At 39.0% G+C, this 25,485-nt stretch overlaps 1 protein-coding gene across 3 annotated transcripts in view; it reads right to left on the minus strand.

Annotated features, from left to right (window-relative positions):
* Positions 1-4,942: 4,942 nt before the first annotated feature.
* Positions 4,943-25,485, minus strand: part of ATE1 (arginyltransferase 1) — a 163,038-nt gene continuing 142,495 nt past the window's right edge. For all 3 annotated transcript variants that reach the window (XM_055300196.1, XM_055300195.1, XM_055300194.1), the window contains exon 12: positions 4,943-8,527. In XM_055300196.1, coding sequence (XP_055156171.1) covers positions 8,349-8,527 — 179 coding nt within the window. In that variant the 3' untranslated portion in view covers positions 4,943-8,348. The remainder of the gene's footprint in view (positions 8,528-25,485) is intronic.

The raw sequence follows: 25,485 nt of genomic DNA on the forward strand, positions 1-25,485 counted from the left end.
GGTGACATTATCAGGAATATTAATTACCTCAAGCATGAACCACCAGCGGCTGTAGATGCAGAGCTCATAACTACACACAGTTGGCCACACACTGATGTTTCTCTGGCCTTCTTATAAAAAGCATATGGAATAGACTTAAGTAAATCACAATGTGGCTCTCAAGAATAGGCAGGAGACCAGGGAGGCTAGAGATAGTAATTCTGAATTCCTGTAGGCACCGCCCTGCATGCGGTGCAGAGCCCCTGGTGGCCACAGACCAATCTCAGGGGCTTCTTCAGACCTCCCACCGCCAGCTCTGCTCATGGGTGGCCACAAACAGTTTGGTGAAGTGAATCCAAACGAATGTCTCCATATCTAAATAATGTGCCTCTAGTGAAAATTCCACAAAGCTCTTCATGTTGAGGACATTGATACAGTTTGGGTCAGAAGTAGAGTGTACTAGGAAAAAACACCAACAGTAATCAAAATAACCCTTAAAAATACAATAGTAAAGGAATAAAAAATCTTTAAGGCAGATCTGTAAATCAATGTAGTCTGTCTTCAGGACTTATTCATGTGAGGTAACCACCAGCTGTGTATTCAACGGTACAAGAGACATGTGTAATGAGGATTTATTTTTCTCATTTTCTTTTGCACACAGCTTCACTGCATATTTTGGGGTAGGCTTCTTGTGAGAGATGCATTTAAATCCTTTTATTGGTATAGATTCAAAGATTTTTACTGATACATTTATAAAACACTTTTTTCTACTTGATCAAAAATAAACATGTAACTAGAACTAGAAACCTGAAAGAAAATTTGAGATGCAAAGTAAAATGGAAATGATAGGGGCGCCTGGGTGGCTCAGTTGGTTAAGTATCGGACTCTTGATTTCGGCTCAGGTCATGATCTCAGGGTCGGAGGTTTGAGTCCCGAGTCGGACTCCCTGCTTGGTAGGGAATCTGCTTCTCTTTCTCCCTCTGCTTGTGCTCTCTCTCAACTAAATAAGTAATTTTTTAAAAAAGGAAATAATAGTAGAGCACAAATACTTTAGAAATATTTCTGGATTAATTTCTCAGTCATTCAAACTGTTCATTAAACATTATCTCTGCACATAGCTTAACTTCAAAGATTTTGAGATGGGAGGAGGGGCAGAGGGAGAGAGAATCTCAAGGTACACCAACCCCCTTTGTAGTAAAAAATCTGCAGATAACTTTTGACTCCCCCAAAATTTAATTCCTAGTAGCCTACTGTTGACGGGAAGCCTTACTGATAACATAAACAGTCAACACATATTTTCTGTTATATGTATCATATACTGTATTCCTAAAATAAAATATGCTGTCTTGGAGAAAACACATGTTATTAAGAAAATCAAGGGATGCCTGGGGCTGGCTCAGTGGTTGAGCATCTGCCTTTGGCTTGGGTCATGACCCTGGGGTCCTGAGATCGAGTCCTGCATTGGGCTCTCCGTGGGGAGCCTGCTTCTCCCTCTGCCTATGTTTCTGCCTCTCTGTGTCTCTCATGAATAAATAAAATCTTTTAAAAAAAAGAAAATCGAGGAAAATACATTGTCAGTACAGTACTGTACCTATTGAAAAAAAAACCCGCATAGAAGTGGACCCACCCATGCAACCCCAAGTTGTTCAAGAGGCAATGCTGAAAGTGTGTAGAATTGTCCATATACAACTGAGCTAGGGTCCTTAAGCTCTGAATTCACAAACCTAAAATGCTATTTTTATTTCATGATCAAAAAGCTCTGTTAGTTGAGAGATGCTATTCAGACTCACTGAATACTGAATTAACAAAGTGTGATGAATGGGACTTCATGAAGTATTCATGAGTCCTCATTTAATGCTAATTAAATAAAATTTTATAAAAGGCCAGTGTTAAATGATTTTAAGACCCTGGCACTGACAAGCAAAAGCACGAAAAATTAAGGTCCAGAGGGAAACATGATCCAAAATCACAGAGTTGAATTATGCAAGCAGGAAGTACAACATTTATACCTTTTGGGTATGGTAGCTTTAGCACACAACATATTAACTAGTTTTAGAAACCACTTTTTGCCTATTGGCTTTAATCACACTGTAATGATCAAAGAACCAGGTATTTGTGCAAGTCACTCATGGTCTGCTTAATGCATACTAGATGAGGGAAGCCACCTCGGAGGTGGCTGAAACATTTATTATTGAATTCCATATAAAGGGTAATTCTTAAAAAGTCACAAATGCAGGATGCCTGGGTGACTCAGCAGTTCAGCATCTGCCTTCAGCTTACGGCGTGATCCCAGGGTCCTGGGATCGAGTCCCGCATCGGGCTCCCTGCAGGGGGCCTGCTTCTCCCTCTGTGTCTCTGCCTCTCTCTCTGTGCCTCTCATGAATAAATTAAAAAAAAAATCACAAATGCCACAAAAGATTTGCTGCACTGGGTTTCATTTTTTAAAAGATTTTATTTGAAAGAGAAGGAGAGAGAAACATACGAGAAGAGGGGCAGAAGGGGAGGGAGAGAAAGAGAGAATCTCAAGCAGACTCCCCGTTGAGCTCTGAGCCCGACACGGGGCTCAATCCCACGACCCGGAGATCAGGACCTGAGCCAAAATCAAGAGTCAGGTGCTTACCCAACAGCCCTCCAAGCACCCCAGGTTTTGTATTGTTTAACAGCACATCCATTTGGAATTGCTTCTTCACATTGCAGGTGGAGAGATGTGGTGAGAAACCCAAGTGTAAAAATCTGCAAGCTATTCTGAAGTTCTAAATGAGTAAAAATTTGGCATGCAAAATATATTTAGCAACTTTAATTCTTGGTCTAATTGGAAATTAGACCATCAATAGGAAACTATTTCCTGAACAGGACTGGACTGAAGATACCAACTGTGACAACCAAGTGGATATAAAAATGCAATTTTACTTTGAAGTAAATCTTAAAAAGCCAACATATTTTTCAAAGTAAAAAACTTAGCTAAATTAATGATGGCCCATTGTTTTCAGGTATCCCATTTTTTAAAAAGATTTTATTTGACAGAGAGAGCACAAGCAGCGGAAGCAGCAGAGGCCGAGGGAGAAGCAGACTCCCCACTGAGCAAGGAGCCAGACACAGGGCTCCATCCCGGGATCCTGAGAGCACAACCTGAACCCAAGGCAGATGCTTAACCGACTGAGCCCCTCTGGCGCCCCCCAGGTACCCATTTTAAGGGCCTCTGTTGTATAAAGAATCAATGAATCAGAACCTTAATTTGTTTTAAATAACCCTAAGTTTTTAAATAAGACATTTTCTAATTGGAGATTTTAGAAGCATTCAAACTGTAAAAATGGTAGGATAGTCTCCCAGAAAATATTTAGTTGAGGGACAATGAGAGGAGGTGGTACTAAGTTTTAAAAGCTATAAAAATAAATAAATAAATAAATAAATAAATAAATAAATAAATAAATAACTAACTAACTAACTAAATAAATAAATAAATAAATAAATAAATAAATAAATAAATAAATGAAAGCTACACATTTTCTGAACCTTTGAGTTCGGAGGAAATCCCTACTGTTGGGGAAAGGCACAGGAATGGGCTATGAGAGAGGTAAGAACCACGTGACAGGGTGTGAACCATTAATGGTCAATTGCAACTCCGAGTCCCCATGGGGGGGGGGGGGGCTCAAGTCTTAAGCTCCCTTTCTCAAAAGATAACTAGACACAGCGGACTATCATTGGACAGCCATTAAAACTGTTATATTCTTCCTCATTTATTTTCATGTTCAAAATAGATTAAAATGTGCAAAATTATGAAACAATATACATGGCATGATTCCATTTTTATTTAAAAATAAAACAAGACATATACATACACGTAGGTAGAAAAAAGTCTGAAAGGGTACAATGTAAATATGTGAATGGCAGTGGTGATGGTTACTGATGGCATAGTAAGTGATCTTGTATTTTTTTCAGTATATTTTTCTATACTGCCTAAGCGCTCCCTGGTGAACCCTGTGCCCTTTAAGTAAGAAAAACAACAAAGCTATTTCCATTCTGGAAAAAAAAAATGTCAGTGGGACTTATAATCAATATTTAAATCACCTGGAAAATAGGATTCATTTTTATCCCAAACCTACTAGGGTCCTCTTCACTATAAAAAGACAAAACAGTGGGCAGCCCAGGTGGCCCAGCAGTTTAGCACTGCCTGTGGCCCAGGGCATGGTCCTGGAGTCCCAGGATCGAGTCCCCATATCGGGCTCCCTGCATGGAGCCTGCTTCTCCCTTTGCTTGTGTCTCTACCTTTCTCTCTCTGTTTCTCATGAATAAATATATATATAAAAAAAACCTTTTAAAAAAACCCCCCAAAACACTTGTAAATGTGTTCCATAAATATACTGTGGACTATTTGTGAATGATAAAAGCAAATTTTGCTTTATGAGACATTTATGAAAATTTCTCTATAAACTAAGCTTTTTAAGAGAAATTATATTTGAGTTTGCTAAGTCCTATTTCAAATCCCTGTGGATAAAAGAATGTCTATTTCCCAATTTATGTGAAATCCAGATGTTTCACTTTTTTTTTTAGGTATTTATTCATCCATTTATTCATGAGAGACACAGAGAGAGAGAGAAAGAGAGAGAGAGGCAGGGGCAGAGGGAGAAGCAGGCTACATGTAGGGAGCCTGACGTAGGACTTAATCCCAGGCCTCTAGGATCGCACCCTGGGCTGAAGGCAGACGCTCCACCACTGAGCCACCCAGGCGTCCCCAGATGTTTCACTTAAAGTGAGATTTATTTTTATTTATTCCTGAGAAAGCAATCCATCATGCTTTGACTTGGGTAACCAAATGATCTGGAATTCCCATAATTACTGTAAATGAAATACGATGATTCATATAGCCAATGTTTTCTGCATATTCACTACAGGTAAAATGTAGTAAAAAACTGAAAAGTATGGAAACATAAGTCTTTTAAAAGTACTGACCAGCTGGAGCCACTGGAGATAGAAACAGCTTTATTTTTTTCCATTCAAGCTTTATCAAATGGACTGTTCAAAATGCATACACAAGAGCAAAAAAAAAAATCACATGCAATCAAACTTGTTTTGCTTTACAGTCACTGGTTTTCTTTTGGAAAAGAATACATATTTGAATAAATTCTAATTCAAACATTATGTTTCCATTTCATTTCCTTTTCTTTAAAGTTAGCAACCACCAACACATTCTAGGTAACTGATCATATTCTTTCTCATTCTTATTCACACTGAAATAGTATAAAGCCTATAAAATCAAACCATATACTGCTCAGAAATCTGAAAAGGTTCATTTACATAATAGAGTCCGATATGTTAAGAAACAGCACACAAGTGATATTTTGAAAAATGGATAAAAAATAGGATACATTGTCTGAAAGCAAAGATAAACAGTAATAATTTCTTATCTAAATAATTTTAATCAAATGAATAATATATTCATTTGGTAACAGCCTCTTTTATAGAATATTAAAAAAGTGCTGATTACATTTTAAAAAAATAACAAAAATCTCATAGAACTGGGAGAATTTAAATAAAGATGGCAGCTGGGAAACCTTGATTACATTTCTGCTCCCAAGACAAGGAAGCAGGTGTGAATTTACCTGCATCCAGAAAGGAACGACAACTCTAAGACAGTAAACACACAGCTTCTAGCCTTGAAAAGATAGAAACTGTCTTTGAAAGGTTCTCGAGTGTCTTTCTTTGGATGAAAGCCATTAACATAAAAGCAGATTTCTCAGCTAGACTGCATGTCGACTGACAAAGCAGGGTCACTTGCCTTGTTGTCCTTTCCTAGCACGCGATTAACCCTCACTCAGCCAGGGCTCAAAAGAACAAATAATTAACTCATTAGGATCAATACACAGTCTATTTCCAAAAGAAGAGCACATGAATACAGTAACGGAGCAGAAGAGTTTTTGCGCCCAGCTCTCTCTGGTGGCTCACTGCAGCCAACCTTGACCACTGCCGCCCTCAGGCGCAGCATCCCGGTTCTCAGACAGGAGTGATGGATCACTTTCCTCTGAACTCTGAAGGAACCCTAACTGAATTCTGCAGGACGAAACCAGAGTTGTGGTATGATGTAAGAGTCAAGTTTTCTCTTCAAGGCATACTCAAGAGTTGTGATCTCTAGTGCTGCTGTCCTGCCAATCATGGGGATGAAAGTGGGTGGGCGTGATGAGGTGGCATCAACGTGAATGTTCCAAAGCCAAGGGTACCAAGATCCCACCCCACCGCGCTGACTTTCCACGTACTCAGATTACTTGTAACACTTCTCAAGTCCCACCTGGAAATTTCTTCCACAATTCAGGTATGCCCACAAAATGGTGTATAGAACATAATTCTATTTATAAGAAAATTATATGTGTGTAGACATATAACAATTTTTTCTCTGGTATGGTTGAACTTCAGATTATATTTTACTTTCTTATTTGTGGTTTTACTAATGTTTTAATTGCTTACAGTGAGTATCATTTTGTAATCCTAAAAACATTAAGCTATCTTCAACTTATGAGGGCAAAAGAAAAAAAGTTCTGTAGATTCTGAAGGCAATTCCAAACAAGAGCCCATCAAATACTCTTGGGAGACTATTTTGTAGAACAAAATCCCGAAGAATGAAAAATCTACGTGGTCAGAGAAAATGGCTTTCCCTGATACTCTATCCTCAGTTGGCAATGTGTCTGTACACAGCAGGTGTTACACAGACACACACACACACCCTCTCAAAAATGAATAAATACACAGTTTATTTGGATGTTGAATTTTATTTTTATTTTTATTTTATTTTTTTTAAAGATTTATTTATTCATTCATTCAGAGAGAGCGAGGAGAGAGGCAGAGACACAGGCAGAGGGAGAAGCGGGCTCCATGCAGGAAGCCCGATATGGGACTCGATTCCAGGTCTCCAGGATCACACCCCGGGCTGCAGGAGGCGCTAAACCGCTGCGCCACCGGGGCTGCCCTGGATGTTGAATTTTAAAATCAATGTTTCATAATCCTTCTTTTAGCTAACTGAAATTATTTTCTAATGTCTCATCTAAATGCAGTGCATTTAGGAGACAAAAGTTTAACATCAGTAGTGGGTTTCAAAGTACCACGTTTTATAATATGGTTTTAAAAAAGGATCAATAGGAAATAAGCACAATGGGGAATGGAATGAACCCAGTGGCCAAGCAGCCGGCAGCAGATGGGGTCGGCTGAGAAAGAGCAGAGGAAACTAACCCTCCCCTGTCCTTGATCGACTCCAACACAACTCGGTCCTAACTGTGACCTGATCCGCCTGAGTCTCCTCCTTCCCCCAGCACAGTGCCTGCCAGCCTGATGGTGGTGGACAAGGGACATTTGCTGACTGGGTGACGGGCCAGAAGAAGGTGAGGAGAAGGAGCTAGCATGTGCTGATTCCCAAATCAAAGGGCAAGACATGGATTGCTCCACCTCTTGCCCTAGAATAGAGGTCAAAGTGATTCCTACGCTTCATTAAACGTGATTTGTAGCCCAGCTATAACGTGGTCAGATATTAACTAATTTTTAATCAATAACCAAGGGCAAGTGTCCTGAGTTCTAAGGAATGAAAAAATTAGTGTAAAGTCACTTCTGATGGGTCTTAGGTCAAGGCAGGAGCCAACATTAAAAACAAAAAAAACAAAGACCTACAAAAACCTCCATTTCTTAGATTTTTAAAAATAGAGCAGATAATATATACAACTAGGATAATCATATATCTTGTTGTCCAAACTGGGATACTTTTGAGAGCAAAATTATATGAGAGTAATAATTATTCTAGAATAAAACAAGCATGTCAAGACAACAGACACGATAGGGACTGTCCTGGGTAAGTGAACATGTGATGTTCACACGTCGTCCTTTCTTTCAGGTTTGTATTTTCTTTTTCTGAGTTTTCCATTAACTATATAACATTCGGCAGTAAGACTGAACTGAGTAAAAACAGTTTCGTTCTCCTGAGAGGATGTTTTTGAAGAGATAAAACCGACTCTCCACCTTCTTCCCCATCTTTACAGTCTCATAGCAGAAACTAATGTCATAAATGGATCTGAGGAAAGCCTGCTGTAATTTCTTTCACAAAACAAGCACAACGGTGATTTAAATGACTTAAGATCCACTTATTAATTTTGCTTTCCAAAAGAGTAACACGAGACATTTATACCGTATCTTGTTCATAAAGCAAACTTCCAAAATGATAAAGCCCCACTCGGAGGTTAGGGCACAACATATTTAAAATCTTTATATTAACCAGGAGAGTCTCACAAATATATTGCCACAAATATTTTAGAAAAGCCATAGAAGAGTCTAAATAAAAATCGTCTACACTGGGGGTAGGCCAGGGGTCTCCCTGGGTGCAGCATGGGTACCGGTCAGTTCCGCAGAAGCAGCATTCGCTCGGAGCACACCTGCCCCACCAGGCCCGCATACTGCAGCACGGCCGCCTCCTCGCTTGGGTCCTTCTGCTGCTTCTTATAGATGCCGTAGGGCATTATGGCTTTCCTGTGGAACACCTGCAAACGGTCGGGCTCCTTACTGCGACCTTCGTCCACTGCAAGGACAAAAAAACAGTCGTTAAGGAAATCCCCATGTCAAACTCCTCTTCGTATCTGAATTGAACAGTATTCAATTTGAGTAACAATGATGTATGAAGAGGTCCTCCTTGAGCAGGAAAGATGTTTAAGCGAGGGTGTGTGGGGTTTGGACTAAGGATGCTAGTGGTGATACCCTGCTGCAAGGTAACTGGTCCCTCCCCTGAGAGCGGATTCAGGAGGAATTGGAGGCAATTAAAAAACTGGCCTTCAACACATTATTTTCTCTTAATGGTCAAGTTTACCACCCCTTTCTTGAGTCTGAACTGATTCTGTCTCTCCCCCAAGCCCACATACTGTCTGAGGTTTTCATCGCTGCAATGAAGCTTTCTGTGACCCAGTGGCTTGGGCGGACTGGAGCTGAGCCAGTCCTGGCACTGGGGGCGCAGGTTCTGGGGGCAGAGGGCAGATCCTTACAGGACGGGGCAGGGATGGCTGGCAGCTCTGGCTCTCTGTTCTCCTCTTTTTTCACTGAAACAGAGCCTTGGCTTCTACAGGACACATAGGTGGCCTGGAGGAAAGCCTGTGTCCCAGCTTCCCTTGCAGTTGGGTACAGCCTTGGGACCCAGCCTGGCCAACAGGATACAAGCAGAAGTGTTCTGTGGAGGTTTCTGTGCATCTCTTAGAAGAGCTGGTCTGTGCCCTTCAACCCTTCCTTCACTGTGCTGCCTGCAACGTTAATGTCATGGCAGGAGCGATAACTCTCTCTCTCTGAGCCTGACATTAGATTTCCCTTAGGTCAGCAAAAACAAAGCCAGAAGGAACCTGGGTGCCTGAGGACTCTGTGTAATAAAACTACTACACCAGCCCTGGACTGCCTATGTAAAGAATTTCATAGGAAGAAGCAGCTATCTTGTTTAAGGTTTCTACTACTGGCAGTTGCTCCTAATTCTAACTAATACAGGGAACAATTTTACACTACCTACTAGAATGTACGATGTCTTCCATCACTGACTCAGGCCACGGCTAACAATTGTCCTACGGCTGAGGTTTTCAACCCCGACTACATACTGGAATCATCCAAGGAACTTTTAAAAAATATCAAAAAAGCCCTGGATCCCATCTCCAGACATCCTGACTTAGAAACTGGTCTGAATAAAACCTAAGCATCAGTATTTTCTTAAGCCTTTTAAAGTGAATTGAGTTGGGGCTCAGTTAAGTGTCAGGCTCTTGGTTTTGGCTTAGGTCACAATCTCAGGGTCATGAAATCAAGCCTCCCCCCCCCCCGCCCCCACCATTGGGCTCAGCACTCTTGTTGAGATTCTTTTCCCCACTTACACTCTCTAAAATAAATGAATAGACAAAATTTAAAAAATGATTTAAAAAATAAGTTGGTTTGAGAACCACTGTTGTAGAAAAATACACATGCTAGTACTTATATATGTGCATAAGGATGTCTATAGTCATACTCTCTGCAATACTGAAAAACTGGAAACAACCCAAATGTTCACTAATGGGGAACTGGTCAAATTGTTAAGGTAAATGCATATAATAAAATGTTACATAGCTATTAAAAAAAGACAAAGGAAGAGGCTGTTAAGTGAAAAAAAGAAAAGGTACAGAGTAAACTACTGTTATTTATCAGCCTAGTATATGCACAGGAAAAATCTGAGCAAATATGCATCAACCTTTTTACAATACTTCTCTCCATTCTCCTTGCCTAGAAAGACCCCTTCTTTCTCCAGAAAAAAACATGGCTCGCCCTCTTGCTCCATCAGATTATTTCAAATGCTGGCTCCTCAGAGGGCCTTCTCTGACTCTATAAAACAGCATCCCCGCTTTGTTCTCCTGAGCTCCCTTCACTGCACGGACTACCACCTGACATACATATTTATTGCCTGTTTCCTTTTCCACTCAAAAGTCCTATGAGAATACAAATTAAATGAAAAAATTTTGACTGCTCTGCCCACTAATATTTCCCCAGAGTCTAGTACAATGCCTGACAGTAGGTGCTCTATACATATTCGCTGAATGAATGAATGAGTCTATCTCTGGGGGCAGCAGTACAACCGGGGCCTTTCACGGTATAGGAAACATACACACATACACATACTCTCACCATTTCGTGGATTGTCTATAATTGGCATAAAGCTTTTATAATTTTAAAAAGTTGTTTTTAAGGTTGATTTACACATTTTGTTTTTGTTAATTTGGGTCTTCTGAAAATGAAAATTAGAAATGCTAGTTTCCTTTTCAACAGAAGGACTGTTTTAGAAGATTTCTCAGAGCTTTCAGCTTTAAACTTCAAGTCAAATCACAACGGTCCTGATGGCTTTCACAATAGAGTTGCTATGAATTCAACATTTTATTGGGCACCTCACATGAGGCTCTATGTTTTTGAATATTTACACTGCTTTTTATTATGTAATGGAAGCAACAATTAAATGTTTATTCTTCCTCAACTGATGCTGTTTCCTCTACTGGGTATTCATGAATTAATCTGGATTAATCATCCAAGATCAGTTTCAGAAGACCCAGAAGTCACACTATACTTTCAATATCTAAAAGAGAGAGAAAGAGATCCCATTTTATGGACTTGTATCATAGGCTGGATTATCTCAATCATCAGAAGATGATGAAGTGAGTTAGGGCATTCCAAAATTGACTGCACTCTACACCTGTTCAGAAATTAGTTATAGGGAGAGAGATGCAAGCTAATCATGCACTGTTGCCCCAAAAGATGTTCTACATTGTCAGAGAAGGCCACGTTGGTCCACATGGAACCTGCTTGGGAAGGTATGCTGACATGAAGGGAAGGGGAACACCCAGGAAGCCAGCCAGAAGGCCCTCAGATCCACAGAACTGAGTGTTGGTGTAGTTAGATTTTCACTTTCCCCAGGACACGTTCAGAGGCGATCAAGGCAGAGGATAGAATCCATCCTCTCACTCCTGCTGTTTTATCTCCAGTGCCATGTCTGGGCCTCTGCCCTCCCTGCTTCTACTGTTTGGCTCTGTGCTGCAAGAGGCTGTAGTGAAGGGAGATGGAGCCACGGTTTCTCCCCAAAACCTTTCCTCTTTCTTCCCTGGCTCTGCTTTTCGGCAGCAGCTTCCAGCTACTCTTGAAGTGGTCAAGGTTCCAGCTTCTGTTGGTAGCCCTGGCGTGGCTCAGGAGTGACCCATAGTGGTGATGGCTTCTGGCTGCTGCTCATCTCTGCGTCACTGTGCCTTGCCCGGCTCTCAGCAACACTACACTATCTGTTATCCCCAATTTCCTGCATTAAATGTTCTCTGTTGTAAGTACCTGAAGTGGTTTTGGTGTTCTTGGTGAACATACCAACCCCAAAATACATATTCTTAACAAGTTACTTTGTCCAGCTGAAGAAGAAAATCCACATACTTTAACACAATGAAATATTTAGCATTTACTAGGTTTCCACACCCTTTACTAGGGCAAGTGATAAAGGAAAAAGGCAACAACCTAGTTCCTGATGTCAATTTCAGGCATGTTAATGTCCAAACACTGCAACAGACAAGTACAAACAGAAAACTGGTAAAGGTCACTGAGAACAGCAAAGGAGAGAACACTGGCAAAATTGTACAAAATCTTCTAAATCTAAAACGTTGAATTTTTCAAATTGGAATTTTAAAGTAGGTCTGATGAGAGAAAGCAGCAGAAAAATGTTCACCTTTAGCCCAGAAGGCTGACCTAGAGTACCCCCAGAGTTCGGATAAGGATCAAATATGTGCTGGTCGCTACATTTTTAAAGGGTCTCATGACTGCCTGTAACATCTCACCAACAGTTAAAATCAAGCTGAATGATAAGCACCAGAGAAATCTTGCAAAAGTAGTTTTAGGAGTAGAAATTTGAAGATATTTATGATCTAATACTCCCTGCATGTTCCCTCCCCCTTGAGTACCAAGCCTATAACCACCAGCTTTCTACAGCCAACATGCACCTCTTTTCTGACCCCGGGTCCTATCCCAGTGCTGTAATAAAAGCATCTTTTTGCACCAAAATCATCTCAAAAATTCTTTCTTGACCATTTGCTGATGGCCCTACAACATATCTATATTTAGCTTTATGCGGGACCCAGGAAATTTAACAAAAATCCCCTACCCCTGGACAAGCAGAGCAGGACTAACTCCATTTTGTGCTACACCCGCCACCTCCTGTGTATCACCCCCACATGACCTGCTTATTGCTTAGGGCACTGCCCCACCCTAGTCAAGCCCAGGGCACACCCTAATCAGAAATCCGGCTCAGTGATGGGTCGGTTCAAATGGATACTTTAGGGTAAAATGTAATTCAATCGGCCACCTGCCTGTGGACCCACATGACTGTGCAACTTTCTGCGTATCCCATTGGCCACTGGCCCCTATAAAGTTGCTAAGCCCCTTAGTCTCAGGGTCCAAGTCCCTGCTCCACTGTGTCGGATATACTTGGGCCCAGGCTCGAGCTTGTAAATAAACCCTCATGTGTTTGCAGCGGTGTCAGCTCCTCGGTGGTTTCTCGGATTCGCAATCTTGGGCACAGCACTTTATAGAATGATGTGTAACCATTTAAAGCTTTATCCTGAAATATTTTAGGACAAACATACTTTAAGATTCAAACTGGAACCCTCTAGCAAATAAAAATGTTAAGATCTGATATGCCATCATTTTATCTAGAATGAAATGCCACTCTCTTTTATTCTTTTCTAATATGATACATAAAAATAAAAATAGATTAGGAAAAACCCCATCATTCTGTAGAATTTATAGCAAGTATTTTAAAATGCTACTCCAACAGAGTAGGAAATTTTGTAGCATTTCGTTTGTCAAAATATAGATTTCATTTCTCTTTATTAAGGTTACAGGAAGAGTTTTAAAATTATATGCATGTCAAATTTGGGAGAAAGACTACAAATATGCAAGCTCAAACCACTGAATTCCAAGTTGGCTTGTGATGCCACTGCATCTATCATTAAACATATATATCTAATTAATTTTTGTAAAATGTCTAACTTATAGTCTTTTAGAGAGCTTTATAGCATAGAAATCAATCAAGTCCCGCCCCCCCTTCTTTTCACTTCAAATACTTTTGAGGCCTTGTTCTGAGTCAAAGTAGTCAAATGCACAATACACTTAAAAAGTAGGTATCAACTAGCTATTCACTTTTTAATGTCATATGCAATTACAAAAAAAGAGATAAAAATGAATTTTAAAATCCCCTCCCCATTCTAAGTAGTGTTAATAAATCCAAGTCATTTGAAGACGCTAATATATTTGGTTGTGGTGCTCAAATACCTTGGAAATTTGTGAGGTTAGTGCTATCATCACTAACACTAACTAAATGGCACTGACTCGATCACCAATTCACTGATCTAAAGCTTTTTATTAATTTATTGAAATACAAATTAATTTTCTTAATTACCTCAAATTCTTTAGTTTCTCCATTAAAACACTTTGACCATACAAAAGGCACTGAAACATCATAAAGATAAGAAGTAGCACTAACGCATTTCTTTCCCCACCTAAAAAGACTTAAATTGCAAGTCAAACTTGAAATGTAAACTAGAATTCTGCCCAAAGATGAGACTCCACAGCTGCCAGAAAGAGAGGATGCAGGGCCACATAGTAAGAGAAACAAATTCCTTTGTTTTATAACTTTTATAAATGTTTTAAAACTTGACATTTCGATAACTTGAACTCAACAAATTTCCTGGGAGCTATTCTACGTAAATACCCAATAATAAGCATATTAATTCTTAAATTTTAGATTTTTTAATCATAAAAGTAATGCTTGTAAAAACTCAAAGAATGTAGAAATAGAGTGATGTCAGCCCCCCACACAGAGCCCTTTCTCTCCTGCTCTTCTCTCTGCCTCACCAAACTTCCATCCACATTACCAGTGCTTAACAATTTCAGAGGATGCATTTAAATGTTAGGAGTTTTGGATCACATTCTACCTATACCTTAAATTAAGGCCAAAAAATCAAATCCGTCACTCTTTCAATGGGTATACTGTATTAAACTTCAGAAACTGGAGTGCCTGGGTGACTCAGTTGGTTAAATGTCTCTTTACCGACTCTTTGGTTCAGGTCATGATCTCAGGGTGGTGAGATCAAGCCCCACATCAGGCTCCACATTGAGTGTGGAGTCTGCCTAAGATTCTCTGCCTTTTCCTCTGCCCCTGCCTCCTGTTTGTCTGTGTATTCTTCCTCTCTCTAAAAAAAAAAGTAGAAAATAAAGTCTAATTGCTAAAAAAAACAAAACAAAACAAAACAAAACAAAAACAAAACAAAAAAAAACACTTCAAAAACCACTGATTATCATTATAGACAAAATACAATTCACTTCTGGGCTTAACAATCTGCAGTGTTGTTATCACTAGTTACATTTGCAATGAAGGCTAATTTTGATTCTTAGCGTGTTTACTAAAACCAATTTAAAACCTAAACAAGAAAAATCCTTCCAAATACTGAAAATACCAAAAATAAGTTATGATTTATTTACTAAAGTAAAAAAAAAAAATTGCATCCCAATCCTCACAAAACCACTTGTGATCACCTTCAATCACTTGTCTGACAAATACCATCAGTGCTTGTAGACAAAAACCTACACAGCTAAATCCATACAGTACAACAGGCCTCTTCTTTTTTTAAAAATAAAGGTTTTATTTATTTGACAGACAGCAAGAGAGAGAAAGCGCGAGAGTAAGAGAGAAAGAAGCAGGGGGAGCAGGAAAGGGAGAAGCAGGCTCCCCGCTGAGCAGGAAGCCAAATGTGGGACTCAGTCACAGGACTCCAGGATCATGACCCAAGCGGAAAGCAGATACTCAGCCAACTGAGTCACCCAGGTGCCCAACAGGCATCTTCTTGAGGGAACCCCAAAGAGATTAGAAAAATCCATTCTGAGATTAAAGACCATTCGCCATCTCAAGCAAGGGAAACTGCCAGCTTACTGAGAGGTCTTCGAAATGTGTGCCAACAAGGATCTCTTCCACTTTTTCTTTCTCTAATGTATTACAATTTAATTTTGTAAAATAAAAACCAAAACAATCCTGCAAATTCTCTGAGTTGAGCATTTGATTACTGGCAATATAAATATGCTGATAAATCTATGATGTTTTAATCTTCAAGGAAAACTCGTCATGATGGGCAACGACTGCTTGATATTTAGTTATAGGAGATGAAATGTGCCTTACAAGTGCTTTCCAAGGAAAAGAATCTAGAGATCAAAGCTTTACTTGTTTTTACGGGGATTTAACTCATTCATTATTCTTAAAATGTCTAGGTTTTCCAGAAGATGATGAAACAGTCTACTTTCTTATTTATTGCTACAGCATTACATAAACATGAAAACAAATTACATACTTTATAGTTTCTCATCAAGATGGTGGTACAGGTGGCAGACCTGGCAATGTCAATGAAGCTAAACAGAGTTGGGTAAAATTGTGAAATAATGGAAGAATGTGAAATTTTGGAGAGGCAAGATAGAACTCAACTCTGAAACCAAACTCAAGTCTGGAAAGTTCAAAACCAAATATGATTCAGAATATTTCTGAGTGACAGGAGGTATTAATAAATGTTTCAATCACTGTGGGGGAGGAAGGGGACAATCTATGAAAGGAATATTTCAGTCTGGACAGAAAAGGGCCAGGCAAAGGAACACACAGTATATGTGACAGAAATGAACTCAGCTCCATTAGCTAATTCTTCAAGTCCACTTGATGGGGAGACTTAAACATTTGCTTTGGGAATCCAAAAGCAATCAGAGAGAATTACAGTTTTGTAATCCGTAAGGAATAACATTGCTAGTCATTTCACTTGGAATATTCTTTTGGACAAAATGAAAACAAATCTAAGCTTAGCTTATGTAAAATACCATTTAATTACAGCTGTATTGAGATAAAATTCTCTGACCATACAAATCATCCACTTAAAGTGAATTATTCAATGGTCTTCAGTATATTCACAGACTTGTGCAGCCATCACCACAATCAATTTGTAGACCATTTTTGACATTCCAAAAAGAAACCCCATACCTGTTAACAGTCCCCATCCCCCTCAATGTCCCCAGTCCCAAGATCAATCTATTTTATCTCTGTACACGTTCTTTTGTGACTTCTTTTACTGAGCAAAGTGTTTTCAAGGTGTGTCCATACTGCAGCATGAATTAGCACTTCCTTCCTTTTTATTACCAAATAATAAGTCATTGCATGAACACGGTGTTTTTTACTTATCCTGTTAATGGACAAATGGGCTACTTATCCTTTTAGACTATTATAATGTTATGAACGTTTGTCAGGGTTTCTGTGTGTTTTCCCTTCTTTTTTTTAAATTTATTTTATGATAGTCACACACACACAGAGAGAGAGAGAGAGAAAGAGGCAGAGACACAGGCAGAGGGAGAAGCAGGCTCCATGCACCGGGGGAGCCCGACGTGGGATTCGATCCGGGGTCTCCAGGATCGCGCCCTGGGCCAAAGGCAGGCGCCAAACCGCTGTGCCACCCAGGGATCCCCCTTCTTTTCAGTATACCTAGGAGTGAAACTGCTGGGTCATATAACTCTGCGTTGAACCTACTGAAGAAATGCAAGCCCGTTTTCCAAAGTGGCTGTACTGTTTTATATTCTACTAGTGTATAAGAGTTCCAGTTTTTTCACATCTTCATCAACATTTGTTATTGCCTGTCTTTTTGACTACAGTCACTCTGAATGGGAATGAAATATCTTACTGTGGTTTTAGTTTGCATCTCCCTGATGGTTAATGATGCTGGGTTTCTTTTCATGTGTTTGTTAGCCATTCACATATCTTCTTTGGAGAAATGTATATTCACATCATTTGCCCATTTGAATCTGAGCTTTTTATTGAGTGATAAGAGTTGTTTATATATTCTGGATACTAGATCCTTATCAGATATGATATGCAAATACACCCTCCTATTCTATGGATTGTCTGTTGATGGTGTCTCTGGAACTATAAAAGTTTTTAAATTTTAACGAAATCTAATTCATTCTTTCACTTTGTTGCTTGTGTTTTGGGTGTCATATTTAAGAAACCATGCCTAATCCATGGTTATGATGATTTCTTCCTATTTTTTCTAAGAGTTTTATGGTTTTAGCTCTTACATGTTGGTACAATCCATTTTGAGTTCATTCTTGTATATGTTGTGAAATAGGGAACCAATTTCATTCTTTTGTGTGTGGATATTCAGTTGATCCAGGACTATACGTTGAAAAGATTATTCTTCTCTTGCTGAACTGTCTTGGTATCATTTTTGAAAATCAACCATAAGTAAGAGTTAATTTCTGGACTCTCAATCCTAGTCCACAGACATATATATGTTTGTCTATATGACACAACCACACAATTTTATTCTAAAAGATTGTTCAGCTATTTGGGTTCCTTTTTTTTTTTTTTTAAGATTTTATTTATTTATTTGTGAGACAGAGAGAGAGAGAGAGAGAGAAGCAGAGACACAGGCAGAGGGAGAAGCAGGCTCCCTGCAGGAAATCTGATGTAGGACTCAATCCCAGGACTCCAGGATCACGCCCTGGGCCGCAGGCAGGCACTAAACCGCTAAGCCACCCAGGGATCCCTCCCCTTTCAAAGATTTTATTTATTTCAGAGAGAATGTATGAGCACAAGCAGGGTGGGTAGACAGAGCAGAGGGAAAGAGAGAAGCAGACTCCCCGGTGAACAGGGAGTCCAATGTGAGGCTTGATCCCAGGACCCCAGGATCATGACTTGAGCTGAAGGCAGACGCTTAAATGGACTCAGCCATCCAGGCAACCCTGGGTTCCTTTAATTTTCAGGTGAATTTTAGAATCAATTGTCAATTTCTGCACAGTAGCCAGATGTTATTTTAGTAAGGATTGCATTTAATCTGTAGATCAGTTTGAGGAGTATTGTCATTTCACCAATATAAAGTCCTCTAATCCATAAACATGGGATGTTTTTCCATTTACTCAGGTCTTCTGTAATTTCTTTAAAAAATATTTTGTATTTTTCAGATTGTAAGTTTTATACTTCTCTGTTAAATTTATTCCTAACAGTAATTCTTTCTGATGCTATTATAAGTGAAATAGTAAATTTAATTTCCCTTTTAGATTGTTCATTGCAAGTGTATTGAAATAAAGCTGATTTCTGTGTGAGTTTTTAAAAGTTTCATTTAAACTCCAACTAGTTAACATACAGTGTAACATTAGTTACAAGTGTACGATATAGTGATTCAACACTTCCACACATCACCTGGTACTCATCACAACAGGTGTCCTCCTCCGTCCCCATCACCTATTTAACCCATCCTCCCATCCACCTTCCCTCTGGTACATGTATTGATCTTTTATCCAGCAATCTTGGTGAACTCATTTATTAGTTCTGATAGTTTTTTAGTACATTCTTCAGGATTCTCTACATACAAGATCATTCATTTGCAAATAAAAATAATTTTACAAAATTCTTCCTTTCTAACCTGGATGTCTTTTATTTCATTTTCTTGCCTTTTTGCCTCAGTGAAATACCACTTTTCTAAAGAAAAAAAATTATGCAATTTGGTTTAACTCATCATACAATGGTAACTAAAAATAACTCCTAGCTCACAGAATAAGGTCACCTGAATAAAACAGGACAATATTAGGCCCATAGTCAATTGTGTGCAAAACTCACACCAACTTTACCTCCTGCCCCAGCAACTGCTAGCAGGATTTAATACTGGTTATCTTAAGTAAAATGGTAATAAATAACCCTCTTCTGATGATAAGGGTTGTATTCTCTCAAATTTTTGTTCTATTTTTTAAGACTTTTTTTTTTTTTTAAGTAATCTCTATACCCAACATGTGGCTCAAACTCAAAACCCTGAGATCAAGAGTTGCATATTCCATTGACTGAGCCAGCCAGGCGCCCCTACTGTGTTTCAACCCTTAAATACTGTCTTAAATACTTCCTATTTCACCATCAATGTTTACCCTAATAAAGGCGACGTTAAAAACTGACAGTGGAGCCTGCTTCTCTCTCTGCCTGTGTCTCTGCCTCTCTATGTCTCTCATGAATAAATAAATAAGACTTAAAAAAATTAAAAAAAATTAAAAACCCTGGCAATATAATGAAAGAAATGTAAATTAAAACACACAAAACATGCCATTACAGAATTTCTCCAAGACAAAGGGGAAGTTAGTTTGCACAGCTGCTGTTGTGTGCAGGGGTTGGGGCTGGAGCCAGAGAGGTGATCTGCAAATTCAGGGTTGGCAGGACTGGGCAACCTCTGACCTGTGGTCAAGTGATTAGTAACATGCAAGGGAAATGGTTCTATAAATACATATACTGAGAACAATGGGAGTCAGATTTCTCTGTCAGAGAAGGGAAAGACAGACAGAAGACTAGAACAAATCCTACTGTGTTGAATTACAACTGGAGGTACTGGAGAAAACTTACGTTTTTTACACATTGTATAAGACAAGTAGATGTAAAAGTAGGCGTGTGTGTGTGTATGTGTGCACACCTATGCACATCCACAGACACACATCTCTCTGTTCTAGAGCTGTCTGCTGAGAGGACTTGGAAGCAAAGAAACCCCTGCAGTGATGAGCACACTTACTGGCCAGATCTTGTATTCCAAATATACTCTCCATGAGAAAAAAAAATGAGAGCTCCGAAGAGAAAAGTCTGAATGCAGATTTGGATCAGGCAAAGTACAAGATAAGCTTGGAATATTTTGTGCCACAAGGTAAGTAAATGCTCAAATGATGGGGATATGTCAAAAGAAGAGAGGAGTCACTTAGAAAAGGTTCCTTCTGGCCATATCTGAGACAATTTGAACATTCGAAATAATGAGAGCAATGGATTATAACACATTGACTAAAATGCTAGGATTCCAGTAGCCCACACTGATAAACAGGGAGAAGGGACTGTTCTCTCTCACAGTGGAACACAAATCGATAGAAGGAGAAGGGATGATGGAATTAGAAAATCATCATTAAAAAAAAAAAAGAATATCATCATTTGGTAGCCATCTCAATAAGTGATTCAAGCAAGAACCATCATTAATGAATGTAAGAACTAGCAGACATAAGTTCGATAGAATAAGATATATTGTCTCAACATATCTCCCTACACAATACTTATTACTTATTAATATATACAAAATACTTACTGATTTTACAGTGGAGACACTTGGCATTTATTACTTGACCAAGTGATGTAAATTCAACTGCCCAGCAGTGAGATTGGGGAGGGGGACAGTCTGCACCTCCTCAGACGATGCAGTAAGAACACAGCATCAGTTCTAGGGGATTCTTGCCAAAACAATGTAACCTGGATGGATCTGATTATGAAGACACACCTGATGAACAAAACTGAGGAATATTCTACAAAGTAACTGGATGGTACCTTCAAAAATATCAAGGTAATGAATGATAAGGGTACATACCAAGGAACAGTTTCAGACAAAAAGACACTAAAGAGACATGACAGTAAATGCAGTATGCAATCCTGACTTGCATTCTGGATAAAAAAAAAAAAAGAAAATGGGAAATAGTGCATGTGTGTGAATGAATTTTTGTGTCATAAAGGCCATTACTGGGAAAATCGGGGAAATCTGAACAGGGTCTATGGATTAGATGGTGGTGATAGAACACTGCTACTGTCCTGGTCTTGATGGCTGGTTATGTAGGAAAGTATTCTTATTTTCAGAAAATACACACTGAAATATTTAAGAATGATGGCATAATATATCTGCAACTTATACTCAAATGGTTCAGAAGAAAAATACAGTGTGTGTGTGTGTGGGCCAATCTTTACAACTGGGGAACCCAGGTGAAGGGTGTGCAGAAGTTCTTTGTATTAGTCTTACAATTTCTCTGTTAGTGATGAAAGGAAATGAATTTTCAAGCCATGGAAAGACATGGAGGAACTCTCAACGCATATGACTAAGTGAAAGAAGCCAATCGGACAAGACTACATATTGTATGATTCCAACTCTAGGACATTCTGGAAAGGGCAAAACTGGAAACAGTAAAAAAAAAAAATCAATGGCTGCCAGTGGTTTGTGGCAGGGAAGGAGGAGGATAAATAAGTGGAACACAGAGGATATTCAGGGCAATGAAACTACTCTGTAGGAAACTATAATGGCGGATACATGTCATTATACATTTGTCAAAGCTCATACAATGTACAACACATAAGGCAAACCCTAACGGAAAATATGGACTTTAGTTAATAATAATGGATCAAATTGGCTTATTTCACTAATGCAAGATGTTAATAATAGGGCAAACTGGAGGTGGGAGACAGAGGCAGATGGAAACTCTGTTCTTTCTGCTCCATTTTTCTATAGACCTAAAACATCTTCAAAAAAGTCTATGTAGGGACGCCTGGGTGGCTCAGCAGTTTAGCGCCTCCCTTGGGCCCAGGGAGTGATGCTCTGTTTTTTTCTAAAACTTAAAAAAAAAAGTCCAAAAACTATTTTTTTTACTAGTTAGGAATGTGTAAACTATTACTGTTGTTTTAGCTATGCATTTCCAACTATACTGTGAAGAATATTAAACATGCTACTGGCAGTTAAATATGTAGCAAATGAGTAATTGAGAAAATCTGAAGTTAATTTATTACCTGGTGAAAATCAAACCTGATAAAATCTGATCCAAGTTTTGTAAAAGGCTTATTTGTATCACTAATATTACTTAACTTTCAGAGAGATTACAGCAACCAGTTTTAGGTTTAAAAATCCAAAAAGAAAAAAAAATTTCTAAAACGTAAAGCTGTGACAATAACAAAGCATTTAACAATAGATGATACCACTGACTCTTACTCCTAGTGTTTTGATGGTCTTTAAACTGATTTTTAAGGAACTATCAATAATCTCTCTTTTTCTCTCATCTCTGTTAATATATTGGGTTTTTTAGTTTCCACAATTACTTTATCAAATTACAAATAAAATGGGACACTTGGGTGGCTCAGCAGTTAGGCGTCTGTCTTTGGCTCAGGGCGTGACCCTGGAGTCCCAGGACTCTCATGAATAAATAAATAAAATCTTAAAAAAAATTACAAATAAAATTAAATGGAAGGCTGCTGACTCCTAATACAAAATTAGCGGGCAAAACATTATTATAGAAGATATAAAAAGACAAGCAAAATTATTTTGTATGTTCTTATTTGCACTGTTGTTAAGGTACACCTGAGTGTCACATTCTCCATTCGGAAGCTTTAATAGGATCAGGAATGAAAAATGGCCACATGAATGTGGTAGCATACAAATTCCCTACTGTAGTAGCCTTGGTGTTTGTTTTTTGTGATGGGTTTCTTAGGTGTTTTGTTTTGTTTTGAGAGGGGTTTTGGTAATCTCTGTCCTAGAGCACTATTTTTAAAGTCAATTGCAAGAAATTGTTACCATACCCTTAGATTCATGCCCTGGTTGTTTTAAAGATGTCCTGTATGTCTGACTGCATGATAGGGTATTTCTGTACCATTATCAATAGGCCCTACTCCCAGAGACTCTCATGGCTCCACACTGTATGCTGAACATCAGAATTCCCTGAAACTTCCTGGGTGACTCTACTATGAAACACCAAAGTTGAGAGCCACTGCATTAGAATTTGGTTTACTATATGTAATACGTGTTTTCTTATTTTTTTAAGGTTTTATTTATTTATTCATGAGAGACACACAGAAAGAGCCAGACACACAGGCAGAGGTAGAAGCAGGCTCCCTCTAGGGAGCCTGATGCAGTACTTGATCCCAGGACTCCAGGATCATGCCCTGAGCCAAAGGCAGATGCTCAACCACTGAGCTACCCAGGCATCCCCAAAGAAAACTTTCTGACAATAATCTCAAAAAAACAAACACATCAACTGCCACACTCACCCAATATGAAATAGATAATGTAAGATGCCCTGTAACTAGTGAAGAAATCGAGTTTGTAATTAATTTCCAAAAAAGAAATCTCTGGGCTCCAATGGTTTCACTGGAAAATTCTACCAAACATTTAAATAAAAATTAACCCCAATTCTACACAATCTCTTTCAGAAAATAAAAGAGAAGGGACCTAAATCAGACAAACCGCAAAGCAGTATCCTTATGAATATGGATGCAAAAATCCTTTACAAGATGTTAGCAAACATGAATTCAGCAGCTGCATGTATTCCAAGAAGGCAAGGCTGATTCACTGATTTCAGTATTTGAAAGCCAATCAATATAATCCCTCATATTAACAGTTCAGAGAAAACACTTACATAGTCACATCAACTAATGTAGAAAATACACATGATGGATTCAACAACCAACCAGGCATGATAAAGTCTCAGAAAACCAGGATTGCGGGGGGGGGGGGGGGGGGGTTCCTTAACTTGATAAAGAATGAAAGCTTTCCCCCTAAGATTAGAAATAAGGCAAGGATTCTATCTTCACCATTTTTATTCAAAATAGTGCTGGAAGTTCTAGCCAATGCAATAAGATAGAAAAGGAACTGAAATGCACCCAGATGGGAAAAGAAGAAATCACTTTCCCTATGTGCATATGACATAAGAGTGTAGAAAATCTTAAGGGCCCTATAAAACAAATACCCTTAGGACTGTAAATGAGCCCAGCAAAGTCACAGGATAAAAAATAGAACATACAACAATCAACTAAACTCACAATCTGAACTCAAATCACACATTTGGAAAGAGATTAATATCCTGGATATAAAGAACTCCTAAACTTAACAACAGAAAAATCAAGTTGATTCAAAACAGGCAAAAGACAAGACATTACTCCAAAGAAGACTATAGGTGGCCAATGAGCATATGAAAAGATGCTCAATATCACTCATCATTAGAAAAATGCAAATTGAACCACAATAAAATCCCACTTAACACCCATTAAGATGGTTATTGTAAAAAAAAAAAAAAAAAAAAAAAACCAGAAAACAGGGCAGCCCAGGTGGCTCAGCAGTTTAGTGCTGCCTTCAGCCCAGGGCGTGATCCTGGAGACCTGGGATCGAGTCCCACGAGTCCCACGTTGGGCTCCCTGCATGGAGCCTGCTTCTCCCTCTGCCTGTGTCTCTGCCTCTCTCTCTCTCTCTCTCTCTCTCTCTCTGTGTCTCTCATGAATAAATAGATAAAATCTTAAAAAAAAAAACCAAAAAAACAGAAAACAGCAAGTGCTGGCAAGGATATGGAGAAACTGGAATGCTTGCACCACTGCTAGTGGGAATGTAAAATAGTATGGCCACTGGGAAAAACAGTACAGTGCTTCCTCAAAAAAGTTAGAGGGATCCCTGGGTGGCTCAGCGGTTTAGCGCCTGCCTTTGGCCCAGGGCGTGATCCTGGAGTCCCAGGATCGAGTCCCACATCAGGCTTCCTATATGGAGCCTGTTTATCCCTCTAACTGTGTCTCTCATGAATAAATAAATAAAATCTTAAAAAAAAAAAAAAACCCTGCTTTCTGTTTTTTAGGGCCTAAGTCCAGAAATGGAATGCTGGATTATATAATTCTAACTTTTTTTTTTAAGATTTTATTTATTTATTCATGAGAGACAGAGAGACAGAGAGTCAGAGACAGTCAGAGGGAGAAGTAGGCTCCATGCAGGGCACCTGATGCGGGACTCCATCCTGGGACCCCAGGATCATGCCCTGAGCCAAAGGTAGGTGCTAAACTGCTGAGCCACCCAGGGATCCCCGAAAGCAGGGTTTCAAAGAGATATTTGAATACCCATGTTCATAGCAGCATTATTTAAACAGCCAAAAGGTGGAAACAACCCAAGTGTACAGGAATGGATGGATGAGTAAACAAAATATGGTCTATACCTACAAATGGAATATCATTCAACCTTAAAAAGAAATGAAATTCTAACATATGCTACAACTATGAATGAACCCAAAAGGACAAATAATGTATGAAGGACTTAATAGTCAAGTTCATAGAGACAGCAATCAGACTTGTGGTTGCCAGTTGCTGAGGGAGAAAGGAATGGGATGTATTGTTGAACAGGTACAGAGTTTTGATATAGGACCATGAAA

This window comes from Nyctereutes procyonoides, unplaced genomic scaffold (genome assembly GCF_905146905.1).
Source record: "Nyctereutes procyonoides isolate TBG_1078 unplaced genomic scaffold, NYPRO_anot_genome, whole genome shotgun sequence".
NCBI lineage: Eukaryota > Metazoa > Chordata > Mammalia > Carnivora > Canidae > Nyctereutes > Nyctereutes procyonoides.